The following is a 27,457-nucleotide window of genomic DNA, read 5'->3' on the forward strand; positions in this document are numbered from 1 at the left end:
GGGAACCCCTCCTTTCCTTTTTGAAAAGCAAACGCACAAGTCCACAAATTAAGAATAATTGTAACTGGAAATAATATGAATGGTCTCAGACTTTTGAATGGGCCTACCTTAAATTAAGCAGATAGAACAGTACAGCACAGAACAGGCCCTTCGGCCCACGATGTTGTGCCGAGCTTTATCTGAAACCAAGATCAAGCTATCCCACTCCCTATCATCCTGGTGCGCTCCATGTGCCTATCCAATAACCGCTTAAATGTTCCTAAAGTGTCTGACTCCACTATCACTGCAGGCAGTCCATTCCACACCCCAACCACTCTCTGCGTAAAGAACCTACCTCTGATATCCTTCCTATATCTCCCACCATGAACCCTATAGTTATGATTTTTCTCTACATCCTAGCTATGACTGTAACACTACATTCTGCACTCTCTCATTTCTTTCTCTCCTATGTACTCTACGAATGGTATGCTTTGTCTGTATAGTGCACAAGTAACAATACTTTTCACTGTATCCCAATTCATGTGACAATAATAAATCAAATCAAGATAACCTGGGCCAAGGTAGTGAGGGGGGGGGGGGGGGGGAAGTAATTAACTTGACCATTACCCTGCCAGAAGATGTGGCTTCCTTTTGAATATCCCCAATTTTAATTGCTTCAACATTGGTGACTGCACCTTCTGCACCCTAAGCTCTGAAATTCACTCCCTAAACCTCTTTGCTTCTTTATCGTGCTTTTCACCTTTAAGACACTTGCTAAAACCTACCTCTTCGGCCAAGCTCTCAATCATCTGCCCCAATATCTCCCAATGTGGCTCAGTGGTTTTTCAAATTGCTCCTATAAAATACCCGGGATGTTTTATTACATTAACGGCACTATATAAATATAAGTTGTTGTTGAAACTTGGTACGGCACAATAAAGGAGATTGTTGCACGGGTGGCACTGTGGTTAGCACTGTTGCTTCCGGGGACCCAGGTTCAATCCCAGCCTCAGGTGACTGTCCGTGTGGAGTTTGCACGTTCTATCCGTGTCTGCGTGGGTTTCCTCCTACACTCCAAAGCTGTGCAAGTTAGGTGGATTGGCAATGCTAAATTGCCCCTTCGTGTCAGGGGGACGCGCAGGGTAAATACATGGGGCTAGGTGGATGGATCCTGGGTGGGATTATGGTCGGCACAGACCCGATGGGCTGAATGGCCTCTTTCTGCACTGTAGGGATTCTATGATATTTGAGGGTTTGAGGAACGCCGCTCGACCCTGTATCCGAGGTGCAACGTCTGGGACCTCTTGTGGATCTCATAACACAATGCGAGATACATTTAAGAACCAAACAGTTCTCTTTGTGAAATAAATGCACAAGGCTGAAAGGAGATGAGTCTTGTTCTTGCAGAGAATCTCAAAGAGACATTGCTGATTGTCACCGAAAAAATTGTCTTCTCCACTAGAACTTGGATCTCTCTGCCACTGACAGAACAGCAGTGACGAGGAAGAACTGCGATTAACATTCAAGGCATACTAACCTCTTGGCAATTACATCAGACTTCAACTTCTCTTTGTAATCCTAAATAAACAAAAGAGAATTAATCTTTAAAAAGTATCAACTGAAAGAATATCTGGAATTACAGGAGGGAGGGAAGGGCCTCTTCAGGGGCACTCTTTAGAGTGCAGTCCTGAGGCCAGTTTGGCACTGGGCAGAAGCATAGTATTTTCTGATCTTACATGAGGTCAGTAAAACTGGCTGGATCAAGACGCCCTCGCCCCCAGGCAGAGCTATCCTACAGCGATGGCAGTATAACTCTAGTCTAGAGTGAAGCCAAGTCATGCTTGGGAAATTGCAACATCTCACAAAGAGCAATGTGATAAATAACCAGATTACCTGTCTGAGTAATGTTGGTTGTGGGGTAAGTATTGGCTTGTTCTTCTTCAGAAATTCTGTCAGGGGATCTCCCATGTCCACCTGCCTGGGCAAAAGGTTTAACATCCCATCTGAAAGACGGTGAGGTCGATTTTTCCGGACCCGCCGGCCGTGGGAATCGTCGCGGGTGGGACGGAAAACTTAACGGACCGTACATCGGTCCTTTGATCTTGGGCATGAATTTCCAGTCTCAAGGCAGGAGCAATGGGAAAATCCTGCCCAGTACCTCTGACAGGGCAGCACTCCCTCAGTATTACACTGGATGTGTCAGGTTGATTTTCTGGAGTGGGATTTGAACCCACAACCTTCTGGGACCTTCCCCTAAAGGGACGCTGGCTGCATGAAAAACTATTGAGTGACGATATAAATAAAGTGCATCTTTACACCGTTTGTAAGTGATAGCTGACACCTGGAGAAAAAGCTTGCCTCTATGGAGCAGATTATGAAATATCTGAAAGCAATATTAATTACGGGGTGCTGTGACGATTGTGTAGACACATGGCCCGATTTGATAATCAGGAAAAGACTGTAAAATACTTTGCCATGAAGAATCTCATGTGACTAAATGTGTCAGATTGTATAGATGAGGCCAGGTTAGGTTGGATAGATGAGGCTTGTATCCCACTGAGTGTAGAAGGAACGGCACAGTTGTTGGCACTGCTGCCTCACAGCGCCAGGAACCCAGGTTTGATTCCCAGCTTGGATCACTGTGCGGAGTTTGCATGTTCTCCCTGTGTCTGCGTGGGTTTCCTCCGGGTACTCCGGTTTCTTCCCACAGTCCAAAAAGATGTGCTGTTCGGTGCGTTGGCCATGCTAAATTCTCCCTCAGTGTACCCGAACAGGCGCCGGAGTGTGGCGACTAGGGAATTTTCACAGTAGCTTCACTGCAGACTTAATACTTATAACACAAATAAATAGATTAATGAGTAATCTAATTGAGGTGTTTAAAATGAGTGAAGGACAGTCCAGAAATGTGCAGGTTAGATGGATTAAACATGATAAATGCATGGGGTTACAGGGATAGGGTGGGGGAAGAGGGCCTGGGTAAAATGCTCTGTTAGAGAGTTGGTGTAGACTCAATGGGCTGAATGGCTTTCTTCTACACTGTAGGAATCCTAATTGATAGGGTGGATAGAGAGAAAGTACTTCCTCTGGTGGGAGAGTCCAGAAGGAAAGGAACATAACCTTAAATTTGGAGGTAGGCCAGGATTCCTTCTCAGCCAAAAAAGCTGTTGAGGTTGGAGTCGATTGGAAAACTTCAGAATTAAAATTGTCAAGAGTTTGCTGTGTTAGGGTATTGAGGAGTTAAAGTATAGATCAGGCATGGACTAATGGAATGGTAGAGGGTTGAATCTCTGCCCCCTGTTTCTGTGATACTAGGGGCTTGCTTAATAGTAAATGTGGACAATTGACTTTTTAAGCATCATGGAATGACCTCAGTACAGGGTGCTTGTGTACTCCAAAACAGGGTGTGGAAATCTTGCTATCAGCGAAGGAGCGGGTGCTGCACTTGGTGGAATGTGTTGAGAGATAGCACAGCCTAGTAGGGGTGGCACCAACTGATTCATCTCAAGTGTAGGGCCATTAATTGTTGAACACGCAGTGGCGAAAGCCTCTGGATTACCTCCTCCAGGTTATCTGCAAAGGTCAAGAAAGAGCTGCCTGCAGTCGAGGAATTGATGTAGTCATCGATTTCCAGCACATTTGATTCAAGTTGACTTGGGTCATTCATAGACACCTGTGGAGATACAACAAACATTGGCCGGACATGAATTGTACCATTCCCAGGTTTCTCTGAAATCTGTCCTCTAAAATAACTTCACGGCGTTACGGGAATGTGTTTTCTGACCTGTCTCCGATTGGGCTGCATATGTTTGGTAATTATGGGATGTACTGTATAGTAGAGCCAAGGGAACACACCAGCATCGCTCTGCAATGTACTTTCCCAATGACTGCAGCAGTACAATTGAATATCCTCAACAAAATTAGATGGGACTTATGAGTCTTTTTTTATTGAAATCAGCAATAAAGAACAAAGAACAAAGAACAGTACAGCACAGGAAACAGGCCCTTCGGCCCTCCAAGCCTGTGCCGCTCCTTGGTCCAACTAGACCAAACGTTTGTATCCCTCCATTCCCAGGCTGCTCATGTGATGGGGGTAAAGGATTTAATTTGACTTTTTGTATTGACGCAGCATTGCATTCTGCTGAAATATCGCACAAGGCGGAATTTTCCCGTCCCGCCCACCACGGGAATCGTAGCGGCCGGGACACGGACCATGCAAAGGTCCGTTGACCTTGGGCGGGATTCTCCGGCTTTGGGACGAGCGCGGTTGGAAAATCCCACCCATGATCTAAACCATTGTATTCGCTACAGCTTCGAACAATGAGAGGTGATCTCATTCGTGGGACATGGGCGTCGCTGGCTGGCCAGCATTTATTGCCCATCCCTGGTTGCACAAGGGCAGTTGAGTGTCAACCACATTGCTGTGGCTCTGGAGTCACATGTAGGCCTGACCAGGTAAGGACGGCAGATTTCCTTTCCCAAAGGACATGAGTGAACCAGATGGAGTTTTTCCGACAATCAACAATGGTTTCATGGTCATCAGTAGATTCTTAATTCCAGATATTTTTTATTGAATTCAAATTCCACCAGCTGCTGTGGCGGGATTTGAACCCGGGTCCCCAGGACATTAGCTGATTAATAGTCTAGCGATAATATCACATAGACATCACCTCCCCTAGTGACAGGTTACAAATTCCCGTCTTCTATAGATATAGGAGGGCCGGTGATGAGAGGACACAAGTGATTGACAACAGGAGCAAATGTAGCATGAGGAAAGTTTTTTAACACAGTGGGCGGCGGAATTCTCCCAAGCCCCTGCCGGCGTGTTCGATGGCGAGCACGGTGGGAGAATTCCAGATTCAGTGTCCTGGGGAGTGGGGGGGGGGGGGGGGGGGGTCCATTTTCCAGCCTCCAGCCTCAGGAGGTCCATCTTCATTTTCAGAACCTCCATCTTATCTCTTCAATAATGGGTCAGTGATGTTGGACGCCTTTTCAATATGGCGCAATGATGGGCTATTCGCCATCCAGGCTTGCCCTGCCATGAACATGGCATATATTATGGCGGGTGCATAATTAATTAAGGTTGGGGCCGGCGGATTTGGCATATTTTTCCGCCGCCTGCCGCAACTGGAAACAGTCCACATTGCCGCCCCCACCACGGGACACCACTCTGTCTCGAAATGGGTGAATTCCACCCTGTGAGTTGTTAGGACCTGGAACGCACTGAATATCTGAAAGCACTTTCTCTGGTAAACTGTACAACAGAATTAGATAAATACTTGAAAGGAAAAAGGGTTATGGAGAAAGCAGGTGAGTGGAACTGATTCGACCAAAGAGCCGGCAAAGCATCGTGGACTAAATGTCCTCCTCCTGTGTTTATTATTCTGTGATAGTATCACTTGCTCCCATAGTCAATCTCAATGTCTTACTCCCATGTGAGCTGACTTGCACTGCCTTCTATCCACTTGTAAAATAATGGATTCCAAGTTTAGGACAGTGAAACCTCTTTGTGAACTAGACTGGGTTTCCATATTGTTCACAAGTGTATTTATTCAATAATCAGGGGGCAAGTAGGTCCTGATCTCCAAAGGCAATAAAGCAAAAATCCAGAGCATTGACTAATCAACACATCCCTGCTATTCAAATCTAGGCTACAGTCAGCTACAGTGGGCAACCGTCAAGGGCACTGTAGCCATTATTTATATGTAGTTGATTCAGAGACTAGGGTGCTGAATCTTAATAAAGGAAACTATGAGGATATGAGGCGTGAGTTGGCCTTGATAGATTGGGGAGAATTACTCAAAGGGATGACAGTGGATAGGCAATGGCAAACATTCAAAGAACGCATGGGGGAACTGCAGCAACTGTTTATTTCTGTCTGGCACAAAAGCAAAATGGGTAAGAGGGCCAATCCATGGCTTACAAAGGAAATTAGAGAGTATCCGATCCAAGGAAGAAGCATACAGATTGGCCAAGAAAAATAATAAGTCTGAGGATTGAGAGCAGTTTAGAATTCAGCAAAGAGAGACCAAGGGATTGATTAAGAAGGGGAAAATACAGTACAAAAGTAAGCTTGCAGGGAACATAAAGACTGACACTAAGAGTTTCTATAGATATGTGAAGAGAAAGAGATTGGTGAAAACCAATGTAGGTCCCCTACAGATAGAAAAGGGGGGAATATATAATAGGGAACAAAGAAATGGCCGAGCAACTGAATACATACTTTGGTTCTGTCTCCGCAAAAGAGGACACAAATTAGATAGCAGAAATATTGGCGAATGCAAGATTTAGTGAGAGGGAAGAACTGAGCGAGATTAATATTAGTAGAGAAATGGTGCTGGGAAAATTGATGGGATTGAAAGCGGATAAATTCCCAGGGCCTGATAATCTACATCCCAGAGCACTTAAGGAAGTGGCTCTAGAAATAGTGATGCAATGGTGGTCATCCTCCAGAATTCTATAGACTCGGGAACAGTCCCTGCAGATTGGAGGGCGGTTAATGTCACTCCAATATTCAAAAAGGGAGGTAGAGAGAAAACAGGGAATTATAGACCAGTAAGCCTAACATCGGTAGTGAGGAAAATTCTCAAATCCATTATCAAGGACTTTATAGCAGAGCATTTAGAAAGCAGTGGCAGGATCAGACAGAGTCAGCATGGATTTATGAAGCAGAAATCATGCTTGACAAATCTGTTCGAATTCTTTGAAGATGTAACTAGTAGAGTTGACAAGGGAGAGCCAGTCGATGTAGTATATTTGGACTTTCGGAAAGCATTTAATAAGAGATTATCGTGCAAGATTAAAGCGCATGGGATTGGGGGAAGTGTATTGAGATGGATAGAAAACTGGTTGGCAGAGAGGAAACAAAGAGCAGGAATTAATGGGTGCTTTTCAAATAGGCAGGCAGTAACTAGTGGGTGCCACAGGGATCGGTGCTGGGACCCCAGCTATTCACAATATATATTAATGATTTGGATGAAGGAACAAAATGTAACATCAAAGTTTGCAGATGATACCAAGTTGAGTGGGATGCAGAGATCCTTCAGAATGATCTGGTCAGGTTAAGTGAATGGGCAAATCAATGGCAGATGCAGTATAATTTAGATAGATGTTTAGATAGACTATTATCACTTTGAAAGCAAAAACAAGGAGGCAGATTATTACCTGAATGGCTGTAAATTGGGAAAGGGGAGTGTGCAGCAGGATCTGGGTGTCCTTGTGCACCGGTCACTGAAGGTAAGCATGCAGGTGCAGCAGGCAATAAAGAAGGCAAATGGTATGTTGGCCTTCATTGCGAGAGGTTTCGAGCACAGGAGCAGGGATGTGTGGTTGCAATTATACAGGGCCTTGGTGAGGCCACACCCAGAGTATTGTGTGCAGTTTTGGTCTCCTTTTCTGAGGAAGGATGTTTTTGTTCTCGAGGGAGTGCAGCGAAGGTTTACCTGGCTGATTCCGGGGATGGCGGGACTGATGCATGAGGAGGGATTGACTAGGTTAGGATTGTTTTCATTGGAGTTCAGTCAAATGAGGGGGGATCTCATGGAGACTTATAAAATTCGAACAGGACTGGACAGGGTAGATGCAGGGAGGGTGTTCCCGATGGTGGGGGAGTCCAGAACCAGGGGTCACAGTCTGAGGATTCAGGGTAGACCATTTAGGACGGAGATGAGGAGACATTTCTTCACCCAAAAAGTGGCGAGCCTGTGGAACTCATTATCACAGGAAGTAGTTGATGTCAAAATATTGAATGTATTCAAGAGGTGGCTAGATATAGCACTTGGAGTGAATGGGATCAAAGGTTATGAGGAAAAAGCAGGATTAGGCTATTGAGTTGGATGATCAGCCACGATCGTGATGAATGCCGAAGCAGGATCGAAGGGCCAAATGGCCTCTTCCTGCTCTTATCTTCTATGTTTCTATGTTTCTTTAAATATACAAATTAGGAGCAGGAGTAGACCATTCGGCCCCATGAGCCTGCTCTGCCACTCAGTAAGATCATGGCTAATCCAAATATGGCCTAAATTCTGCATTCCGTCCGCCTACCTCTGGTAACCTTTGATTCCCTTGTTAGTCCCTTGGCAGTCATGGGCGGCATGGTAGCACAGTGGTTAGAACTGCTGCCTCACAACACCAGGGACCCAGGTTTGATTCCTGGCTTGGGTCACTGTTTGTGTGGAGTCTGCACATTCTCCCCATGTCTGCATGGGTTTCCTCCGGGTGCTCCAGTTTCCTCTGAAAGACGTGCATAAATTCTCCCTCAGTGTATCCGAACAGGACTGGAGTGTGACGACTGGGGGATCTTCACAGCAACTTCATTGCAGTTTTGATGTAAGCCTACTTATGGCATTAATAAAATAAACTTACTTAAACTTATTGCATCTATTTCCCTCTGCCTTATAAATATTCACTGACCCTGCCTGCATCACTCTCTGAGGAAGAGATTTCCAAAGATTCACAACCCTCTGAGAGAAAAAAATTCTGCTCATCTGTCTTATTTTTAAACCATGTCTCCTGGTTTTAGTCTCTCCCACAAGGGAAAATCTCCTTTCAGCATCCAATCTGTCAAGCCCCCAAAGGATCTTATATGTTTCAATAAGATCGCCTCTCATTCTACTAAACTCCGAATGGATACAGGTCCACCCTGCCAACCTTTCCTTGTGAGATAACCCTCCTATCCCGGTATCAGTTGAGTGAACCTTCTCCAAGCAGTTCTAACAGAGTAAGTTCTAAGTAAGAGTGTTTGATGGACTGAATTTACACCTATCCTTTTAATAATTGGTCACATTCTCGCCAGGGAAATGGCGCAACATCGATGCTATTTACGAGGCGTCTGTTCTATTACCCAGATCCTTCAGGAAAAGTGAGACTGAACTCTGAACCTGGGAAAATACGAGAGATATTCGACTTACAGTGGAAAAGGATTACAGTCCAATTGAGAGATGTTTGAGCTTACCCTGCTCCGAGCTTTGCGGAAGAGCAAAATGATGATTAGGTAGATTGGATAGATGATTATGCTGGATACAATGCCAGCCGCTACACTCTCTCCACTCACAGGAACCAGAGTTGAAATCGGAACGTTGCTGGAAAATAAGTTCAGATATTCATACAATTATTTGCTGAGCCATAGTATAAGACCCTTGAATAGCTTACTGGAGAAAAAGGTATGTAGGACTGAAATCATTTGTGTTATGTAAAACATGATGATAATCTGGGACTCCCTCCTTTACAACAATGCAAGTGTTTCTTCAGGAGGACATCCTCAAATGCAGACAATAAAAATATCACAAAACTTTACCCCAACTTATAAATCAAAGAAAGGGTTTAATTTAAAAAACTTCATTACTCCAAACATGTGGCCTCACCCTGGGCCAATCCAAGCTCCCCACAATTCCCAACAGCTTCTTATTTATAGTGAGTCAGCTGACCATCACATCATTCTCTAATTGGTTCCATGGTTCACTGACTCTTACAGATTGTTACCATCAGCCACATTACATCCAATACAAAGTTGTCACCGGTTATATACCAACATCAAGAGGGGTTTTTATTGGGAAAGGATATCAATGGATACGGAGCAAAGCTGGGTAGATGGAGTTAAGATGCAGCTCAGTCATCACTGAGTAGTAGTAGGACAGGCCTGAAGGGCTGACTGGCTCACCCCTGTTTCTAGACAACAATCCTGAGGTAAATGCTTTTTTGGATCTTGATTTGATTTATTATTGTCACATGTGTTGGGATACAGTGAAAAGTATTGTTTCTTGCGCTATATAGACAAAGCATACCGTTCACAGAGTACATGGGAAGAAAGAAAGGACAGGGTGCAGAATGTAGCATTATAGTCATAGCTAGGGTGCAGAGAATGATCAAGCATTATTACAGAGTTTGAAAGAATTAGAATACACTTTTAAAAGGGTGACACGGTGGCACAGTGGCTAGCATTGCTGCCTCACAGCGTCAGGGACCCAGGTTCGATTCCCGGCTTGGGCGATTGTGTGGTGTTTGCACATTCTCCCCGTGTCTGCCTGAGTTTCCTCCGGGTACTCTGGTTTCCTCCCACAGTCCGAAGATGTGTGGGTTAGGTGGATTGGCCATGCTAAATTGCCCCTTAGTGTCAGGTGATTAGCTCGGCTAATGCATGGGGTTATGGGGATAGGGCCTGGGAGGCATTGTGGTTGGTGCAGACTTGATGGGCCAAATGGCCTCCTTCTGCACTGTAGGGATTCTATGATTCTAAAAGCACAGAACGAGAGTAAAAGATAGAATTAGACGGTCTGCTGGGCACAGCTTGCAAGAAGTCACCACACTCCCTCCCATCACCATCTACTGTAAAAGTCTGGATGTCGGGTGAGGTTTGTATATACTTCACCTTGTAGAGAAAATTAAAGATTGGCTGGAAGTCAATTTGGAAGCCTATCTACAAGTTTATTAAAAATGGGGAAGCCTGGTGTTTTTCATTAATCTGATACCTGTACAGAATAGTCCTGGAAATTCCCATTTTAATTTATTTGAAGCATTCGGAGGGACAGTAGGAAGTATAGAGTTCTCCATAAAACCTCAGGCGCTATAAATTGATTGATGCCAGAGTAGAGGATGTGGAACCACATCTGCACCCCTGCCATTGCCCCAGCAACGAAAGAACGAAATGGAAATTTTTGGAAGATTACGCTTGAAATATAATTGTTCACTATGATGGAAATGTGTGCCTGGTTAGCCGATCTGTGGAACAGTAGTAACCTCCTGGAATATGAATCCAGATGACTAGCAACTGGCGGGTTGTGAGTTCCAATCCCACCACACTGAGACGTTAACAGCAGTCAATTAATCTGCCGAGTTCCGGTCTGACACTATAGAAAATGAGCAGGAAAGTTGGCAAATTGTCTTTTAAAACCCAACTGGTCAATTCTTTCTTTCAGCAAAGGGAACCTGTCACCCCCTCACCCAGTCTCACACAATGTCATTGGCTCTTAGGACATAGAACAGTACAGCACAGGAACAGGCCCTTCGGCCCACAATGTTGTGCCGAACAACAAATTAAACTAATCCCTTCTGCCTGCCCTTGGTCCATATCCCTCCATTCCTTGCATATTCACATGCTTATCTAAAAGTCCTTTAAACACCCCTATTGTATCTGCCTCCACCACCACCCCTGGCAGTGCATTCCAGACACCTCCCACTCCCTGTGCAAAAAACTTGCCCCCACCCCCCATCTCCTTTGAACTTTCCCCATCTCACACCCCCCAGTATTTGACATTTCAACTCTGGGAAAAAGATTCTGACCGTCAACCCTATCTGTGCCTCTCACGATTTTATAGACTTCTATCAGGTCTCCCCTCAGCCTCCGCCGCTCCAGAGAAAACAACCCTAGTTTGTCCAGCCTCTCCTTATAGCTCACACCCTCTAATCCAGGCAGCATCCTGGCAAACCTCTTCTGCACCCTCTCCAAAGCCTCTGCTTCCTTCCTATAATGTGGTGGCCAGAATTGAACACAATGTTCTAAGTGCAGACTAGCCAAACTTTTATAAAGCTGCAACATGACATCCTGATTCTAGTATTCAATGTCCCGATCAATAAAGGTAAGCATGCCACCTTTCATCACGCTGTCTGAAGCAGTTAAGCAAGCTAAAGGATTCTTTGGGTCCAGTGCCATGGCTTTTCAGGGCAATGAAAGTAGGGGCTTGATTGAAATAAAGAAGGGTGAATAGTACCTTTCTCTTCCATCACTGACGATTCCGTACCATACTGCGCCAGCACAGAAGAAGAGGTATATCAGTACAAGGCAGCAGGTCACCCTCTGGACTCTGGTGAAGCAGCTGCGGGGTGGACGGTCCCAGATGGAAAGCCAAATGTGCCCCTCCGAGAATCCTCTTTGGATCTCCCCCGTGAATATGCGGGAAAACTCCTTCAGTCTGGCTTCCGCTGCACAGAGAAAACGCAAATAAAACAACGACAGAATCAGAGTGACGTTCTCAGTATGATAATCCTGCCTGAGCCTCAGGAATTGCTGATCAAAAAAAACACAACATGGAAGTTGTGCCCAATATGAACAATAATCATTTCTTACAAAGTCCGTTGTAAAAAGAAATCTTAGTATCAAGAATGTTCCCGATGGTGGGCAAGTCCAGAACCAGGGCTCACAATCTGAGGATACAGGGTAGACCATTTAGGGCAGAGATGAGGAGAAATTTCTTCACATAAAGAGTGGTTAGCCTGTGGAATTCGCTACCACAGGAAACAGTTGAGGCCAAAATATTGAATGTTTTCAAGAAGCAGACAGATACACTTGGGGCGAATGGGACCAAAGGATATGGAGGGAAGGCGGGAACAGGATATTGAGCTGGATAATCAGCCATGATCATACTGAATGATGGAGCAGACTCGAAGGGCTGAATGGCCTCCTCCTGCTCCTAGTTTTGATGGTTTTATTCACATGATTTGGGCATCACTGACAAGGCTAGCATTTATTTCCCATCTTCAGTTACCCTTGGGAAGGTGGTGGTGAGCCACCATCTTGACCACTGAGAGTCCTGTTAGACCGTGCCAGAGGGCAGCTAAGAGTCGTAGACTCATTGAGCAATGTAGGACGGAAGCAGGCCCTCTGGTCCATGCTAAACATGTTGTCCTTCCAGCTAATCCCAATTGTCCGCGTTTGGCCCGTATCCCTCTAATCCTTTCCCATCCATGTACTTATCCAAATGCTTTTTAAATGTTGCTTTTGTACCTGCCTCAACCACTTTCTCTGGCAGTTCATTCCATATACCCACCACCCTGTGCGTGAAGAAGTTGCCCCTCAGGTCCTTTTTAAATCTTTCCCCTCTCACCTTAAGCCTATGCCCTCTAGTTTTCAATTCCTCTTTTCTGGGAAAAAGACTATGTGCGTCCATCCTATCTATACGCATATTGCTGTGGGTCTGGACCTACATGCAGGCCAGACCAGACCAGGCTTCCCGGTAGGACATTTGTGGAACTAGATAGGGATTTCAGAGCAATCCAGTAGTGACAATGCTCACCATCACTAACACTAGCTTTTCGTTCAAGATTTATTAAACTCATTGAATTTAAATTCCCCAGCTATTGCAGTGGGATTTGAACTCACGTTGTTGGATCATTAGTCCAGCCCTCCAGATTGCGAAAACTGAAAATGCTCAGAACTGAAATGCTCATTAACCTGGAACGTTAACTCTGTATTTCTCTCTCCACAGATGCTGTCAGGTTTACTAAGGATTATCTGTTTTTATTTCTGTTTCCAAACAGTATTTTGCTCTTTATAATAAAAACAAAATACTGCGGATACTGGAATCCAAAATGGAAAATGCTGGAAAACCTCCCTTGGTTATCGAGACTCGAAACGTTGGCTCTATTCTATCTCTCCACAAATGCTGTCAGACCTGCTGAGATTTTCCAGCATTTTGTTCTTGTTCAACTGGACTTCCAGAACTGGAACGCTGGTGGCACGCTGGCACAGTGGTTAGCACTGTTGCCTCACGGTGTCAGGGACTCGGTTTCAATTCCGGCCTTGGGTCACTGTCTGTGTGGAGTTTGCACATTCTCCCCGTGCCTGCGTGGGTTTCCTCCGGGTGCTCCTGTTTCCTCCCGCACTCCAAAGATGTGTGGATTAGGTGAACTGACCATGCTAAATTGCATCTTAGTGTCAGGGGGATTAGCAGGGTAAATACATAGGGTTGCGGGGATAGAGCCTGGGTGGGATTGTTGTCAGTGCAGGCTTGATGGGCTGAATGGCCTCCTTCTACACTGTCGGGATTCTATGGTTTTGTGGTATTGTCTGGGATCACAACAGAGTTCAGAAGAAGGGGCATAACCTTTACAATTTGAGCTAGGTTCTTCAGGGTTGTCTTGGGTCAGATCCTGAGGGATATTCACAGGGTGGATGTGGAGAAGATGTTTCCTCTTGTCGAAGAATCTAGAACCAGGGTGTCACTGTTTAAAAATAAGGCGTCGCTCATTTAGGACAGAGATGAGGGGAATTTCTTTCTCTCATAGAAACTAGAAGCAGGAGGAGGCCATTCGAGCCTGCTCCGCCATTCATTTTGATCATGGCTGATCATCAAATTCAATATCCTTATCCCCCCCTTCCCCCCATATCCCTTGATCCCTTCAGCCCCAAGAGCTATATTTAATTTTGTCTTGAAACTAGACATTTTAGCCTCAACTACATTCTGTGGTAGTGAATTCCACACATTCCCCACTCTCTGGGTGAAGAAATTTCTCCTCACCTCAGTTCTAAAAGGTTTACCCCTTGTCCTCAAACTATGACCCCTAGTTCTGGACTCCCCCCACCATCGGGAACATTCTTTCTGATTCTACCCTGTCTAACCCTGATAGAATTTTATAAGTTTCTACGAGATCCCCTCTTACTCTTCTAAACTCCAGTGAATACAATCCTAAACGACTTAGTCTCTTCTCCTGTGACAGACCTGTTATCCCAGGAATCAGCCTGGTAAACTTTCTCTGCAAGGACCCACTCATTTCCTCAAAAGGAGGTGGAAGCAGAATCTTTGAATATTCTTAAGGCAGAGCAGGATAGATTCTAGATTAACAAGAGGGTGAAACTTATCGGGGGTCAGCAGGAATGTGGGGTTAAGGTTACAATCAGGTCAGCCAAGACCTTATTGAATGGTGGAGCAGACTCGAAGGGCTGAGTGGCCTACTCTTGCTACTAGTTTGTACGTATGTCTTCACACAAAGGTGAAGTAGAGTAGAAATCTAGAACCCTTTCTTCCTCAAAGAGCTGTTGAGACCGGAGGTCCAATTGCAGGTCATGCATTTTGGTCAGAAAAATGGGAAGGCGACTTATTATCTAAATGGGGAGAAACTTTGGGGTGCTTCAGTGCAGGGGGATCTGGGTGTCCTCATTCATGAGTCACAGAAAACTAGCATGCAGGTACAGCAGATAATAAAGAAAGCAAATGGAATGTTGGCTTTTATAGCTAAAGGAATGGAATATAAAGGTAAGGAAGTATTGTTGCAACTATACAAGGCATTGGTGAGGCCACACCTGGAGTATTGTGCCCAGTTTTGGTCCACTTATTTGAAGAAAGATGTAGTGACATTAAAGGCAGTTCAGAGGAGGTTCACTAGATTGATTCCAGAGATGAGGGGTTTGTCGTATGAAGAGAGATTGAACAATTTAGGCCTATACTCTCTGAAATTTAGAAGAATGAAGGGAGATCAAATTGAGGTGTACAAGATGATAAAAAGTATGGATAAAGTAGACATGGTGCAGATGCTTCCTCTTGTGGGGCATTCTAGGACAAGAGGTCTTGGTCTTAGGATAAGGGGAAGCAAATTTAAAACAGAGTTGAGGAGAAACTACTTCTCCCAAAGGGTTGTGAATCTGTGGAATTCGCTCCCCCAAAGTGCGGTGGGTGCTGGAACAGTGAGTAAATTTAAGAAGGAGTTAGGCAGATTTTTAATTGGTAATGGGTTGAAGGGTTACGGGGAGAAGGCGGGAAAATAGGGACGAGGAGCATATCAGCCATGATTGAATGGCGGAGCAGACTCGATGGGCCGAATGACCTAATTCTGCTCCTATATCTTATGAACCCATTGAAAATGTCAAGACTGTGATTGATAAGATTTTGTTCGGGGAAGGTTATGGAACCAAGGTGGGTGGATGTAGTGTCAGTCAGATCAGCCATGATCCAATTGAGTGGCGCAAAGTGCTTAAGGGGGCTGAGTGGTCTCCTCCTGTTAGGAAGAACCCTATCACTGGCAGAGGTATGGCCACACTCGCGTTGACCTCTCCTCCAAACAGACGGACTTACTTGCAGCTAGGAACTCCTTTTCCACGAGGCCTTCGTTGCTGTCATTGTCAACAGCCAACCAGTCATTCACCAAAAAGTAATAGCTGTTATTGGTCTGTAGATCCTTAATTATTACATGCTGCAGGTACCATGATGGGGTAAGACCTAGTGTGTAAAAGACAGGCATAATCAACACCAGGATATATGAACCGAAATTGAGGTAAGTATAGTAAAAGGTTGCTGTAGGCAGCACTACTAGTACTAACTATAATTCACGTCTGGAATGTTCATTTTTATGTCAGATCATGGTGCTTTGTACTTTGACCAAATATAAGACGTTTGTTGTTCCTGGCAGCTGGACTTGTTCGTCTGCACCTCTAGAACTGGCCTGTGGGCGGCACGGTGGCACAGTGGTTAGCACTGCTGCCTCACAGCGCCAGGGGCCCGGGTTCAATTCCAGCCTCGGGTGACAGTCTGTGTGGAGTTTGCACATTCTCCCCGTGTCTGGGTGGGTTTTGTCCGGGTGCTCCGGTTTCCTCCCATAGTCCAAAGATGTGCAGGTTAGGTGGATTGGCCAAGCTAAATTGTCCCACAGTGTCCAAAGATGTGCAGATTAGGTGGATTGGCCAAACTAAATTGTCCCTTAGTATCCAAAAATGTGCATATTAGTTGGATTGGCCAGGCTAAATTACTCCTTAGTGGCCAAAAATGTGTAGGTTACGTGGATTAAAGGAGATGGGGGGGCCTGGGTAAAATGCTCTGCCAGAGAGTCGGTGCAGAGTTGATGGGCCAAATGGCCTCCTTCTGCACTGTAGGGGTTCTATGACTCTATGATTTCTGTTACCTTTATTGTCGTGCCAGACCCGAATCTTCCAGATGTTACCAAGGCTGTTATCAGTCGCAATGTGAAATATATCCACGCTGTTCCTGTGAAAAGCATCCTCACTGTCCAGGTGTCTGTGGCCACTCTTGTCCTCTCTGCCATACAGGCTGATCCCTACGTGAGATGATGTGCCTGTTGGTTTGTGAAGGGCAAATTAACACGTCATTTTCATCAATGATCAAATTCGCAACTCTTTCCAAAGCCGTATAGAGGGCTTATTGACAGCTCTCGGCACTCTACCGAATGGAAGGATGCAATTGTTCTCAAGATGGTAGAGAAAGAAAGAAAAAAAAGACTTGTAATTATATAGCACTTTTCACGGCCGCTGGATGTCTCAAAGCACTTTATCACCAATTAAATAGTTTTGTAGTCGTTGTGGTGTAGAAAATGCAGCAGCTAATTTATGCACAGCAGGGCGGCGCGGTGGTATGGTGGTGAGCACTGTTGCCTCACAGCACCAGGGACCCAGGTTCAATTCCGGCCTTGGGTCACTGTCTGTGCGGAGTCTGCAAGTTCTCCCCATGTCTGTGTGGATTTCCTCCGGGTGCTCCGGTTTCCTCCCACACTCCAAAGATGTGCAGGTGAGGTGGATTAGCCATGCTAAATTGCCCCTTAGTGTCCAAAGATATGTAGGTTAGGGGGATTAGCCATGGCTGCGGGATAGGGTGGGGGAAAGGGCCTAGGTTAGGTACTCTGTCAGAGAGAGTCAGTGAAAACTTGATGGGCCGAATGGCTTTTTCTGCAGTGTCGGGATTCCAGGATTCCCCCACAAACAGCAATGTAATAATGGCCAGATAGACTGCTGTGTGTTGAGGGATATATATTGGCAACGATACCTGCGTTAACTTTTCTTTAAAGTTTATTTATTAGTGTCACAAATAGGCTTACATTAACACTGCAATTAACTTACTGTGAAAATCCCCTAGTCACCACACTCCAGTGCCCGTTTCAGTTTGCTGAGGGAGAATGCAGCATGGCCAATGCACCTAACCAGCACGTCTTTCGGACTGTGGGAGGAAATCGGAGCACCCGGAGGAAACCCATGCAGACACAGGGAGAACACGCAAACTCAGAGCACAGGCAGTGACCCAAGCCGGGAATCAAACCTGGGTCCCTGGCGCTGTGAGGCAGCAGTGCTAACTACTCCCCTGCCTTCCTGCAAAATAGTATCAAGGGATCTTCTACTGCCACATAAGAGGGCAGTTGGGGGTCTCGATTCTTCCTCGCATCTGAAAGACTGCATCTCTGACCACGCAGCACTCCCTCAGTACCGCACTGGAGCGTCAGCCATTATTTTTATGCACAAGCCCTGGAGTGGGGACTCAAACCCTGTGCCTTGTGACTCAGAGAGTGCGACCCACTGAGCTGCATACAACTAACCAATAAAGGCCGCTGGAGACAGCAGGAATTTTAAATATGAGGAAATGTCAATTAAATTGGACATGCTTCTTCCTGATAAGAAATTACTTTGATGGTCATCGACCAGAAACTTCCATTACGGTGAGTGGGATTCGGAAAATCGATCCGAGTACATTACTCATTTAGCCAGGGATTTGAACACCAGGGGCAGAACGTGGCCCCGACCTGAGCAGTTCGAGCCAGGAGGGAAATTTTAAATGATTCTTCGAATGCAACAACAGAGCAAAAAGTGCTGGTTCAGACCAGAAAACCCCTTCGTTGAAAACTCCTTGGTTAATCTTATTCTATCTTCACATTGACAAACATCTGAACTTGAGGTCTCAGTCAGTGAATTAAGTCATTACTTAAGTTTAAAGTTTATTTATTAGTGTCACAGGTGGGCTCACCTTAACACTGCAATGAAAATCCCCTAGTCGCCACACTCCGGCGCCTGTTCGGGTACACTGAGGGAGAATTTAGCATGGCCAATGCACCTAACCAGCAGTTTGCTTCTGAAACTCGTTCTTGCATGGATAAAATCAGAGATAAGGGTCTATAACTAGAAGCTAGACATGGGAGGGGTGTGCAGGGAATCAGGGACAAGATACCTGTACATATATGGGTTACAAGTTTCTAGGTGTTCAGATCACCAACAACCCATCTTGGTCCCTCCATGCTGATGCTACAGTTAAGACAGCCCACCAATGCCTCTACTTTCTCAGGAGGCTAAAGAAATTCAGCATGTCCACTACGACTCTCACCAATCTTTTTACAGATGCACCATAGAAAGCATCCTTTCCGGATGTATCACAGCTTGGTATGGTTCCTGCTCTGTCCAAGACCGAAAGAAACTACAAAGAGTTGTGAACTTAGCCCAGTCCATCACTCAAACCAGCTTCCCATCCATTGACTCTGTCTACACTTCCTGCTGCCTCAGAAAAGCAGCCAACATAATCAACGACCCCACGCACCCCGGACATACTCTCTTCCACCTTCTTCTGTCGTGAAAAAGGTACAAAAGTCTGAGAACACGTACTGACAGCTTTCTTCCCTGCTGCCATCAGACTTTTGAATGGACCTACCATTTTTTAAACGGAACTTTCTCTACACCCTAGCTATGACTGTAACACTATATTCTCTAAAAGAGAGTGCAGTTCGAAGATTTGCAGATTAGGTGGCCTTGCCAAATTGCCCCTTAGTGTCAAGGGACGAGTTAGGGTGGATGCATCGGGGTTATGGAGATAGGGCCTGGGTGGGATTGTGGTCCATGCAGACTTCATGGACCGAATGGCCTCCTTTTGCACTGTATGATTCTATGATTCTTTCCTTCTCTCCTATGTACTCTATGAACGGTATGCTTTGACTGTGCAACACGCAAGAAACAGTACTTTTCACTGTATCCCAATACATATGAACATAATAAACCAAATCAAATATACAAAACCAGTAACACAAAGTGTACTCAAAGGATAACTGTAAGATATTATTTGTGTCCCATAATTGAGGAGACTGTTCAGTTAGAAGCAATGAGAATCCATTTTATAATCTGGGTAAAACAGATTTATTCTACTTGTAACAGAGGAACTCTTTTATTTTCCTTATCTGAATAAAACCATTCACTTCAAATGAGTTTCTAATCTTCGACAGTTTTCAATTCAACAGTTTTTATTGCCACAACCTTGGCACAACTAGACTGTTCGCATGTCAAGACTCTTTAAAAATAGAATAATTGTACCGAACAGCAATAAAAACTGAAAGTGTTGGAAAAAAACTCAGCAGGTCTGGCGGCATCTGTGGAGTGAGCAAAACAGAGTTAACGTGTTGAGTCCAATAGAAACATAGAAAAACAGGAGCAGGAGTAGGCCATTCCCGGCATTGGAGCCTGCTCCACCTTTCAATATGAAAATGGCTGATCCTCTAACTCAACGGCACACCCCTGTGCTCTCCCCATACCCTTTGATGCCTTTAGACTCTAGAAATCCATCTGTCTCCTTCTTCAATGTATTCAGTGACTTGGCCTCCACAGTTTTCTGTGGCAGAGAATTCCACAGGTTCACCGCCCTCTGTGAGTGAAGAGGTTTCTCCTCATCTCAGTCCTAAATGGCCTACCCAGTATCCTGAGATTGTGACCTCTTGTTCTAGGCCTCCCAGCCAGAGGAACCTACATCCCTGCATCCAGTGTGTCCACCCCTGTTAAGAGTTTTATAGGTATCAATTAGATTAGATTGGGCTGGCACGGTGGCACAGTGGTTAGCACTGCTGCCTCACAGCGCCAGGGACTCGGGGTTCGATTCCCGGCTTAGGTCACTGTCTGTGCGGAGTCTGCACATTCTCCCTGTGCCTGCGTGGGTTTCCTCCGGGTGCTCCAGTTTCCTCCCACAGTCCAAAGACATGCTGGTTAAGCGCATTGGCCACGCTAAATTCTCCCTTAGTGTATCCGAACAGGCACCGGAGTGTGGCAACTTGTGGATTTTTACAGTAACTTCATTGCATTCTTAATGTAAGTCTATTTGAAACACTATAAATAAACTTTAGATCCCCTCTCAATCTTCTAAATTCCAGTGAATTCAAGCCCAGTTGACCCAATCTCTGCTCATAGCGACAGTCCTGCCATCCCAGGGACTCTTCGCTTTGGAACTGCTCAAGAAATGAAAGACTGATAACTGAGTGAACAACACGGCCTCTCACCTGACCCTCTGCCCCAGCCAGTCTTCACCAGGATCTCATATTTGTAGAATCCATCCTTTCCACACAGGGGGATGACTCCAACTCGATTAATGTCTATCATGTCCAACTTCCGGACGATGAAAGCTGAGACAGCGTAGATGACAAAGCAGATGCCACATGTGAGCAAGACAATGTAGTTCTTCATAACAGGCGAAGGCTGAGCAAGATAACAGGAGGAGAGAGAAGGAAAGATTTGTTTAAGTGCTCTCATCCCATCAAACATCTTCACTAACTATTCCAACAGCATGGAAGGCAAAAACTCCTTGATTTGGAAAGAGTGCCACAATTTGCACGCAGAAGCCTTAAACACAAAACCCATTTGGGCCCATTTTGACGTTACCCTTTTTATACTCTCCCATTGTCAGATTGTACAATTCTCTCAATTAAAGTCAATTCCACCTGGTATTTCAAGTGCTCATCTAAATGCTTCTTAAATGTTGTGAGGGTTCCTGCCTCCACCACCCTTTCAGGCAGCACATTCCAGATTCTCATCACCCTCTGGGAGAAAAGTTTCTTTCTCAAATCCCCTCTCGATCTCCTGCCCCTGACCTTAAATCCATGGACCCTGCTTATTGACCCTTCTACTAAGAGGAAAAGTTCCTTTATATTTACTCTGTCTATGGTCCTCATGATTTTGTACACCTCGATCATGTCCCACCTCTGCTCTAAGGGAAACAACCCCAGCCTAACCAGCCTCTCTTCATAGCTGAAACGCTCCAGCCCAGGCAACATCCTGGTGAACCTCCTCTGCCCCCTTTCCAGTGCAATCACATCCTTCCTATAGAATGATGCAACAGGAGACCATTTGGCCCAATGCTATTGTGCCATCTCTCTGGTGGAGCAACCCAATTACTTCCGCATCCCATCACCTGTTAATTCTTTCATCCTTGCAGTGTTTATCCAACTTACTCTTGAATGTTATTCCTGAAAGTGTCTGTCTCATCACCCATTCAAGCAGCGCAGTTCTGATCATAACAACTTGTTGTGTAAGGCCAGAATGTTTCCTCATGTCCCAGTAGGCTTTGAGAGATGCAGAACAGGCAGCTGGCCTGAGATCACTCTATTTAAACCATCAAAATTATCTCAAGAAAGTTTTCTCTACAGTTTTGAGGGGTGCAGCTCAAGCACAATTCCAGGCTTCCTCCTATGGCCTAGTGGTATAGGTCACTGAGCTAATGAACCACAAATCTAGAGCAACGTTCTGGGGTTCAAATCCCACTAGGGTTAAATCAGTTAAAGTAAGCTTGCATAACTGTATGGGAAATCTAAGGAAATGAACATTGTTAACATAAATGGATAGAATGAAATGTAATCGTGTTGAATAGTAGTGACTTTAAAATGTTAAAAAATTATATGGATTGCATGGTGGCACAGTGCTAGGAACTGTTGCCTCACAGGCCTATACTCTGGAATTTAGAAGAATGAGGGGAGATCAAATTGAGGTGTACAAGATGATAAAAGGTATGGATAAAGTAGACGTGGAGCGGCTGCTTCCTCTTGTGGGGCATTCTAGGATGAGAGGTCACAGACTTAGGATAAGGAGAAGCAAATTTAAAAGAGAGTTGGGGAGGAACTACTTCTCCCAAAAGGTTGTGAATCTGTGGAATTCGCTACCCCAAAGTGCAGTGGATGCTGGGACAGTGAGTAAATTTAAGGAGGAGTTAGACAGATTATTAATTGGTAATGGGTTGAAGGGTTATGGGGAGAAGGCAGGAAAATGGGGATGAGGAGCATATCAGCCATGATCGAATGGTGGAGCAGATTAAATGGGCCGAATGGCCTAATTCTGCTCCTATATCTTATGAGCTTATGAAGCGCCAGGGACCCGGGTTCAATTCCGGCCATGGGTGACTGTCCGTGTGGAGTTTGCATATTCTCTCCGTGTCTGCGTGGGCTTCCTCCGGGTGCTCTGGCTTCCTCCCGCGGTCCGAAAGGCGTGCGGGTTAGGTTGATTGGCCGAGCTAAAATTGCTCCTTAATGTCAGGGTAAATATGTGGGGGTTAAGGGGATAGGACGTGGGTGGCATTGTTGTCGGTGCAGGCTCGATGGGCCAAATGGCCTCCTTCTGCATTGTGGAGATTCCACGTTTGGGCGGTTAAAAATAAAGCAGCATTATGATTTGACGGTCACAATTTGTGCTTTATAATATGCCTCAGAACATGTTTAGATGAGGAGGCATTTTCACGTGGCTTCCTCTGTGGACAAACAGCTCCCGTTGACCAACTGTGGCCTCCATTTGGGAATGCTCTGTGGAAAGATCAGTAACTCTGAACTCTTCCATCAATCCGGCTGGGAGCGGGAGGGAAGCTGCAGGCGTGAGACAATTGTTTTCCAATGGAATATTTATCTTTGCACAAGGAGTAGGAAGCAGAAATCTGGGAATCATTAAGAATGCCGCGTGGAGCAATTTATTTCTCCACGTTTATGCTCAGAGGAACTGAACAGTCTTTCGCTCTGCTGCTGGTTAACTTGTAAATGAAGACCGGGGCAAAACAGGAAAAAAAATCATCTTAGGACTCTTTTTTTATAGAAACCCGACAGTGCAGAAGGAGGCCATTCGGCCCATCGAGTCTGCACCGACCACAATCCCACCCAGGCCCCATCCCCATAACCCCATGCATTTATCCTAGCTAGTCCCCCTGACACTAAGGGGCAATTTATCATGGCCAATCCACTGAACCCGCACATCTTTGGACTGTGGGAGGAAACCGGAGGAAACCCACGCAGACACAGGGAGAATGTGCAAACTCCACACAGACAGTGACCCAAGCCGGGAATCAAACCCAGGTCCCTGGCGCTGTGAGGCAGCAGTGCTAACCACCGTGCCGCCCCAATTTCCCATTTCACGTTACATTGTCCAGTCAGCAATGGTGTTGGAGGAATGCCGCATTTGAAATGCGTTGTGTGTGACAAGTGTCACAAGCAGGCTTACATTAACGCTGCAGTTAAGTTACTGTGAAAATCCCCTAGTCGCCACACTCCGGCGCCTGTTCAGGTTACACTGAAGGAGAATTTAGCGTGGTCAGTGCACCTAACCGGCACGTCTTTTGGATTGTGGGAGCACCCAGAGGAAACCCACGCAGACACGGGGAGAATGTGCCGGCTCCGCACAGACTGTGTCCCAAGCTGGGAATTGAACCTGGGTCCCTGGCACTGTGAGACAGCAGTGCTAACCACCGTGCCACCAAGTACAATTCCTCCTCACCGTCTCTAATGTTTGTGGTTTTCAAAATTGTTCGGATCAGTAGCCGGTGGATAAGATGTGTGTTCTGACCACACAACTACTCATTACATAGAAACAACCAAATGTATAGGGTTGAGGGCAAAATATATTAAGGTTTCGAGGGAACATGGGTTAATCTATCTTTCTCTTTCTAGTGCTGATCGATTGTCTACACACATATTGCATTTTTTTAAAAAGTGCCTTACTCCAGAAGTCCAGCAATAGTGAATTTTTCTTTTTGAGTGGATTTTAGGGTTTTGAGGGCAGGGGAGCTGTAACCAACATCCCGCCCCCCCCCCCCTACCCCCGCCCCACACAGAGTCTTTGGACTGCAGGTTTGTGCTTCTAGAAGCTTCCTAGTGACAGTGGGCCTTCAAACGTCATCTCCATTTTTTAACCAGTACCCCTGAGGAAAATTCAGTTTCCTGTAAAGAAACCTGCAAATGAGCCACAGCCGCAGACGAAGGAGCCTTAACTCACTCGACATGGCAGTGAAAGGCAACTGAGCCACAAGGAGGTAAGCACAGCGTTTCTGCGGCAACTTCCGGCTTCTAGAACCAGATGGAAGCCATTTGCTACGGCTTACTGCATTTTACTGTGACTGATCCTCCCATTCTGTGCCTCACTGAAGCCTGGCATTGCCACATCAAACACTTTTTTAAAAAAAAATACAAATGTTGAACCAATTTGCTCCAAACCGGCCCTGGGAACAGTGCACGTGGTTGATTTAATCGTTGCAACAACAACTTGCATTTAAATGGCGGGAGGGAGTCCAGAACCCTGGGTCACAGTCTCACGATACAGAGTAAACAATGTAGGGCAGAGATGAGGTGAAATTTCTTCACCCAGAGAGCGGTGAGCTTGTGGAATTCGCTGCCACAGGAAGCAATTGAGGCCAAGACATTGTACGTTTTCAAGAAGGGGTTAGATTTAGCTCTTGGGGCTAAAGGGATCAAATGGATGGCAGAGTGACACAGTGATTAGCACTGCTGCCTCACAGTGCCAGGGACCCGGGTTCAATTCCGGCCTTGGGGTCACTGTCTGTGTGGAGTTTCTCCCCGTGTCTGTGTGGGTTTCCTCCGGGTGCTCCAGTTTCCTTCCGAAAGACATGCTGGTTAGGTTGATTGGCCATGTTAAATTGACCCTAGTGTCGGGGGATTAGCAGGGTAAATATGTGGGGTTATAGGAATAGGGCCTGGGTGGGATTGTGGGCGGCGCAGACCCGATGGGCCGAATAGCCTCCTTCTGCACTGTAAGGATTCGATTATTCTATTCTATGATCCCATGATATGGGGGGAACTGGGAACAGGTTCCTGAGTTGGATGATCAGCTATTGTCAGAATGAATGGCAGAGCAGGCTCAAAGGGCCGAATGGCCTACTCCTGCTCCTATTTTCTATGTTCATATGTTTCTTTAACATATTAAAACATTTCAACACGTTTCCAAGGGGAATTACCAATCAACGATTTGATGCTGAATCGTGCACGGAGGTATCAGAAGAGGTGATCAAAAGCCCAAGTGACAGGTTTGAAAGGAGCTTCTTGAAGGAGGAGTGGGATGCTTAGGGGGAGAATTCCAGAGCTTAGGCCATTAGCAGCTGAAGAAAAGGCCACTGATAATGGAGCGATGAGACATGCTTAAGGATAGAAACACAATCAGTGGCAGGGCCGACACGGTGGCACAGTGGTTAGCACTGCTGCCTCACAGCGCCAGGGTCCGGGTTCAATTCCCGGCTGTGTGGAGTCTGCACATTCTCCCCGTGTCTGCGTTGGGTTTCCTCCGGGTGCTCTGATTTCCTCCCTCCAGTCTGAAAGACATGCTGGTTAGGTGCATTGGCCATGCTAAATTCTCCCTCAGTGTACCCAAACAGGCGCCGAAGTGTGGCGACTAGGGGATTTTCACAGTAAATTCATTGCAGTGTTAATGTAAGTCTAATTGTTACTGATACTAAAACTAAACAAAACAAAATCTAATAAATATACAGGTTGTCATTCAGTAACAATATGACATGACATTTTCAAAGTCATGTTTTGTTGCCATATCTCAGGGAGAAAACATTTCCATTAAAAACTGGAGGAAATGTAGAATGTAGCAAAGGATAAATCCTCAGCAATTATAGTGTCCTGGGTGGGATTTTCCAGCTGCGCTCGCCCCAAAACCGGAAAATCCCACCTGAGGTTGATGGACCTTTGCATGGTCTGCTCCCCCCAACAACCCCCCCCCCCAGCCCGCTACAATTCCCGTGGCAGGTGGGATGGGAAAATTCCCCCCATACAGTCATAGAGAATACAGCGTGAAAACAGGTCCTTCGGCCCAACTCATCCATGCCGACCAGGTTCCCTAAACTGAACTAGTCCCATTTGCCTGTGTTTGGCCTACATCGCCTCTCAGCCCCTTCCCATTCTCAATCACAGGAAAAGCCAAACATCATTCTGCCACTGTTGCCACTTAGCCTGAAGTGTGTGAAAATCAGCCAATCATGCTGGAGCCAATCCACTTCGATGGCAGGCTCAAACTGCTCCCCTAGCAACCATTGCCAGTGTCACAGCTGTAGCCAACACTTCCTCCTAAGGTTCCCTGGCCCACATACATCTCCCAGCCAGATTGGAAGGAGAGAACCTGGAATAGAATGGAATGGAAACCCATTTCGAATGTCAGTTTACACAATTTAATCTTTTTTAATACAAGAACTGCCCGCTATGAGCTGAACTGACACATTAATAATCATAGGGCGTGCCCGTGTGAGAAAACACTGGAAATGCCAAAGGAACAAAGACTTTGCGGCAAACTTGCTCCTAAAAGAGAAGAATCATTGGTTATCCCTCCCTTTATAATATGAAGGGCACAATCTTACCGGCCGTTCACGCCACGCTCCCGCTGCAGCGAGGTCGGAAAATTTGGCGTCCAGTCAAATCTCCGTTGCACTGCAGCGGGTTGGGAAAATCCCGCTGGTGTAAGTGGCCGGAACATTCCGGCCGATGTGTTTTGATGCCATTTATGTTGCATTGTTGATGCTGAACAGCCAAATTGGAACTACTGAGAGAAAATGGGCGAGGATCTTCCAGTCCCGCCGGAGGTGACCGCCCCCACCCCACCACCAGCCCCCCCCCCCCCCCCCCCCCCCCCCCCAACCAACCCCACACCACCCCAGGGGTGGGATAGGCAAGCCATGCAAAACGCCACAGAGATCGGCGGGAAGATCCGGACGGCGGCCAACGGCGAGCCGCCTCCGCCGCCGGAAAACATGCCGTGGAGTTCTGGAAAATTCCGCCAAATGTTCCCACCAGATTCTGGCCCTTAAACGTCAATGAAAGGCCCGCTCCAGCGGCTGCTTCTTGTGCGCGACAAAGGAATTCTTTTTTTTAATGCAACACCAAGCGGCTTGGTGGCACACTGGTTAGCACTGCTGTCTCACAGTGCCAGGGACCCGGGTTGGATTCTGGCCTCCGATCACTGACTGTGTGGAGTTTGCACGCTCTCCCAGTGTCT

At 46.0% G+C, this 27,457-nt stretch overlaps 1 protein-coding gene across 1 annotated transcript in view; it reads right to left on the bottom strand.

Moving 5' to 3' along the window:
• pkd1a (polycystic kidney disease 1a) overlaps nt 1–27,457 on the bottom strand; it is a 229,998-nt gene that overhangs the window by 49,750 nt on the left and 152,791 nt on the right. The window contains exons 27-33 of the mRNA XM_078240701.1: nt 20,707–20,902; nt 16,582–16,752; nt 15,759–15,902; nt 11,682–11,892; nt 8,930–9,056; nt 3,536–3,649; nt 1,517–1,557 (exon numbers count right to left, since the gene is read on the bottom strand). Coding sequence (XP_078096827.1) covers nt 1,517–1,557; nt 3,536–3,649; nt 8,930–9,056; nt 11,682–11,892; nt 15,759–15,902; nt 16,582–16,752; nt 20,707–20,902 — 1,004 coding nt within the window. The remainder of the gene's footprint in view (nt 1–1,516; nt 1,558–3,535; nt 3,650–8,929; nt 9,057–11,681; nt 11,893–15,758; nt 15,903–16,581; nt 16,753–20,706; nt 20,903–27,457) is intronic.

The sequence above is a fragment of the Mustelus asterias genome, chromosome 23 (genome assembly GCF_964213995.1).
Source record: "Mustelus asterias chromosome 23, sMusAst1.hap1.1, whole genome shotgun sequence".
Taxonomy (NCBI): domain Eukaryota; kingdom Metazoa; phylum Chordata; class Chondrichthyes; order Carcharhiniformes; family Triakidae; genus Mustelus; species Mustelus asterias.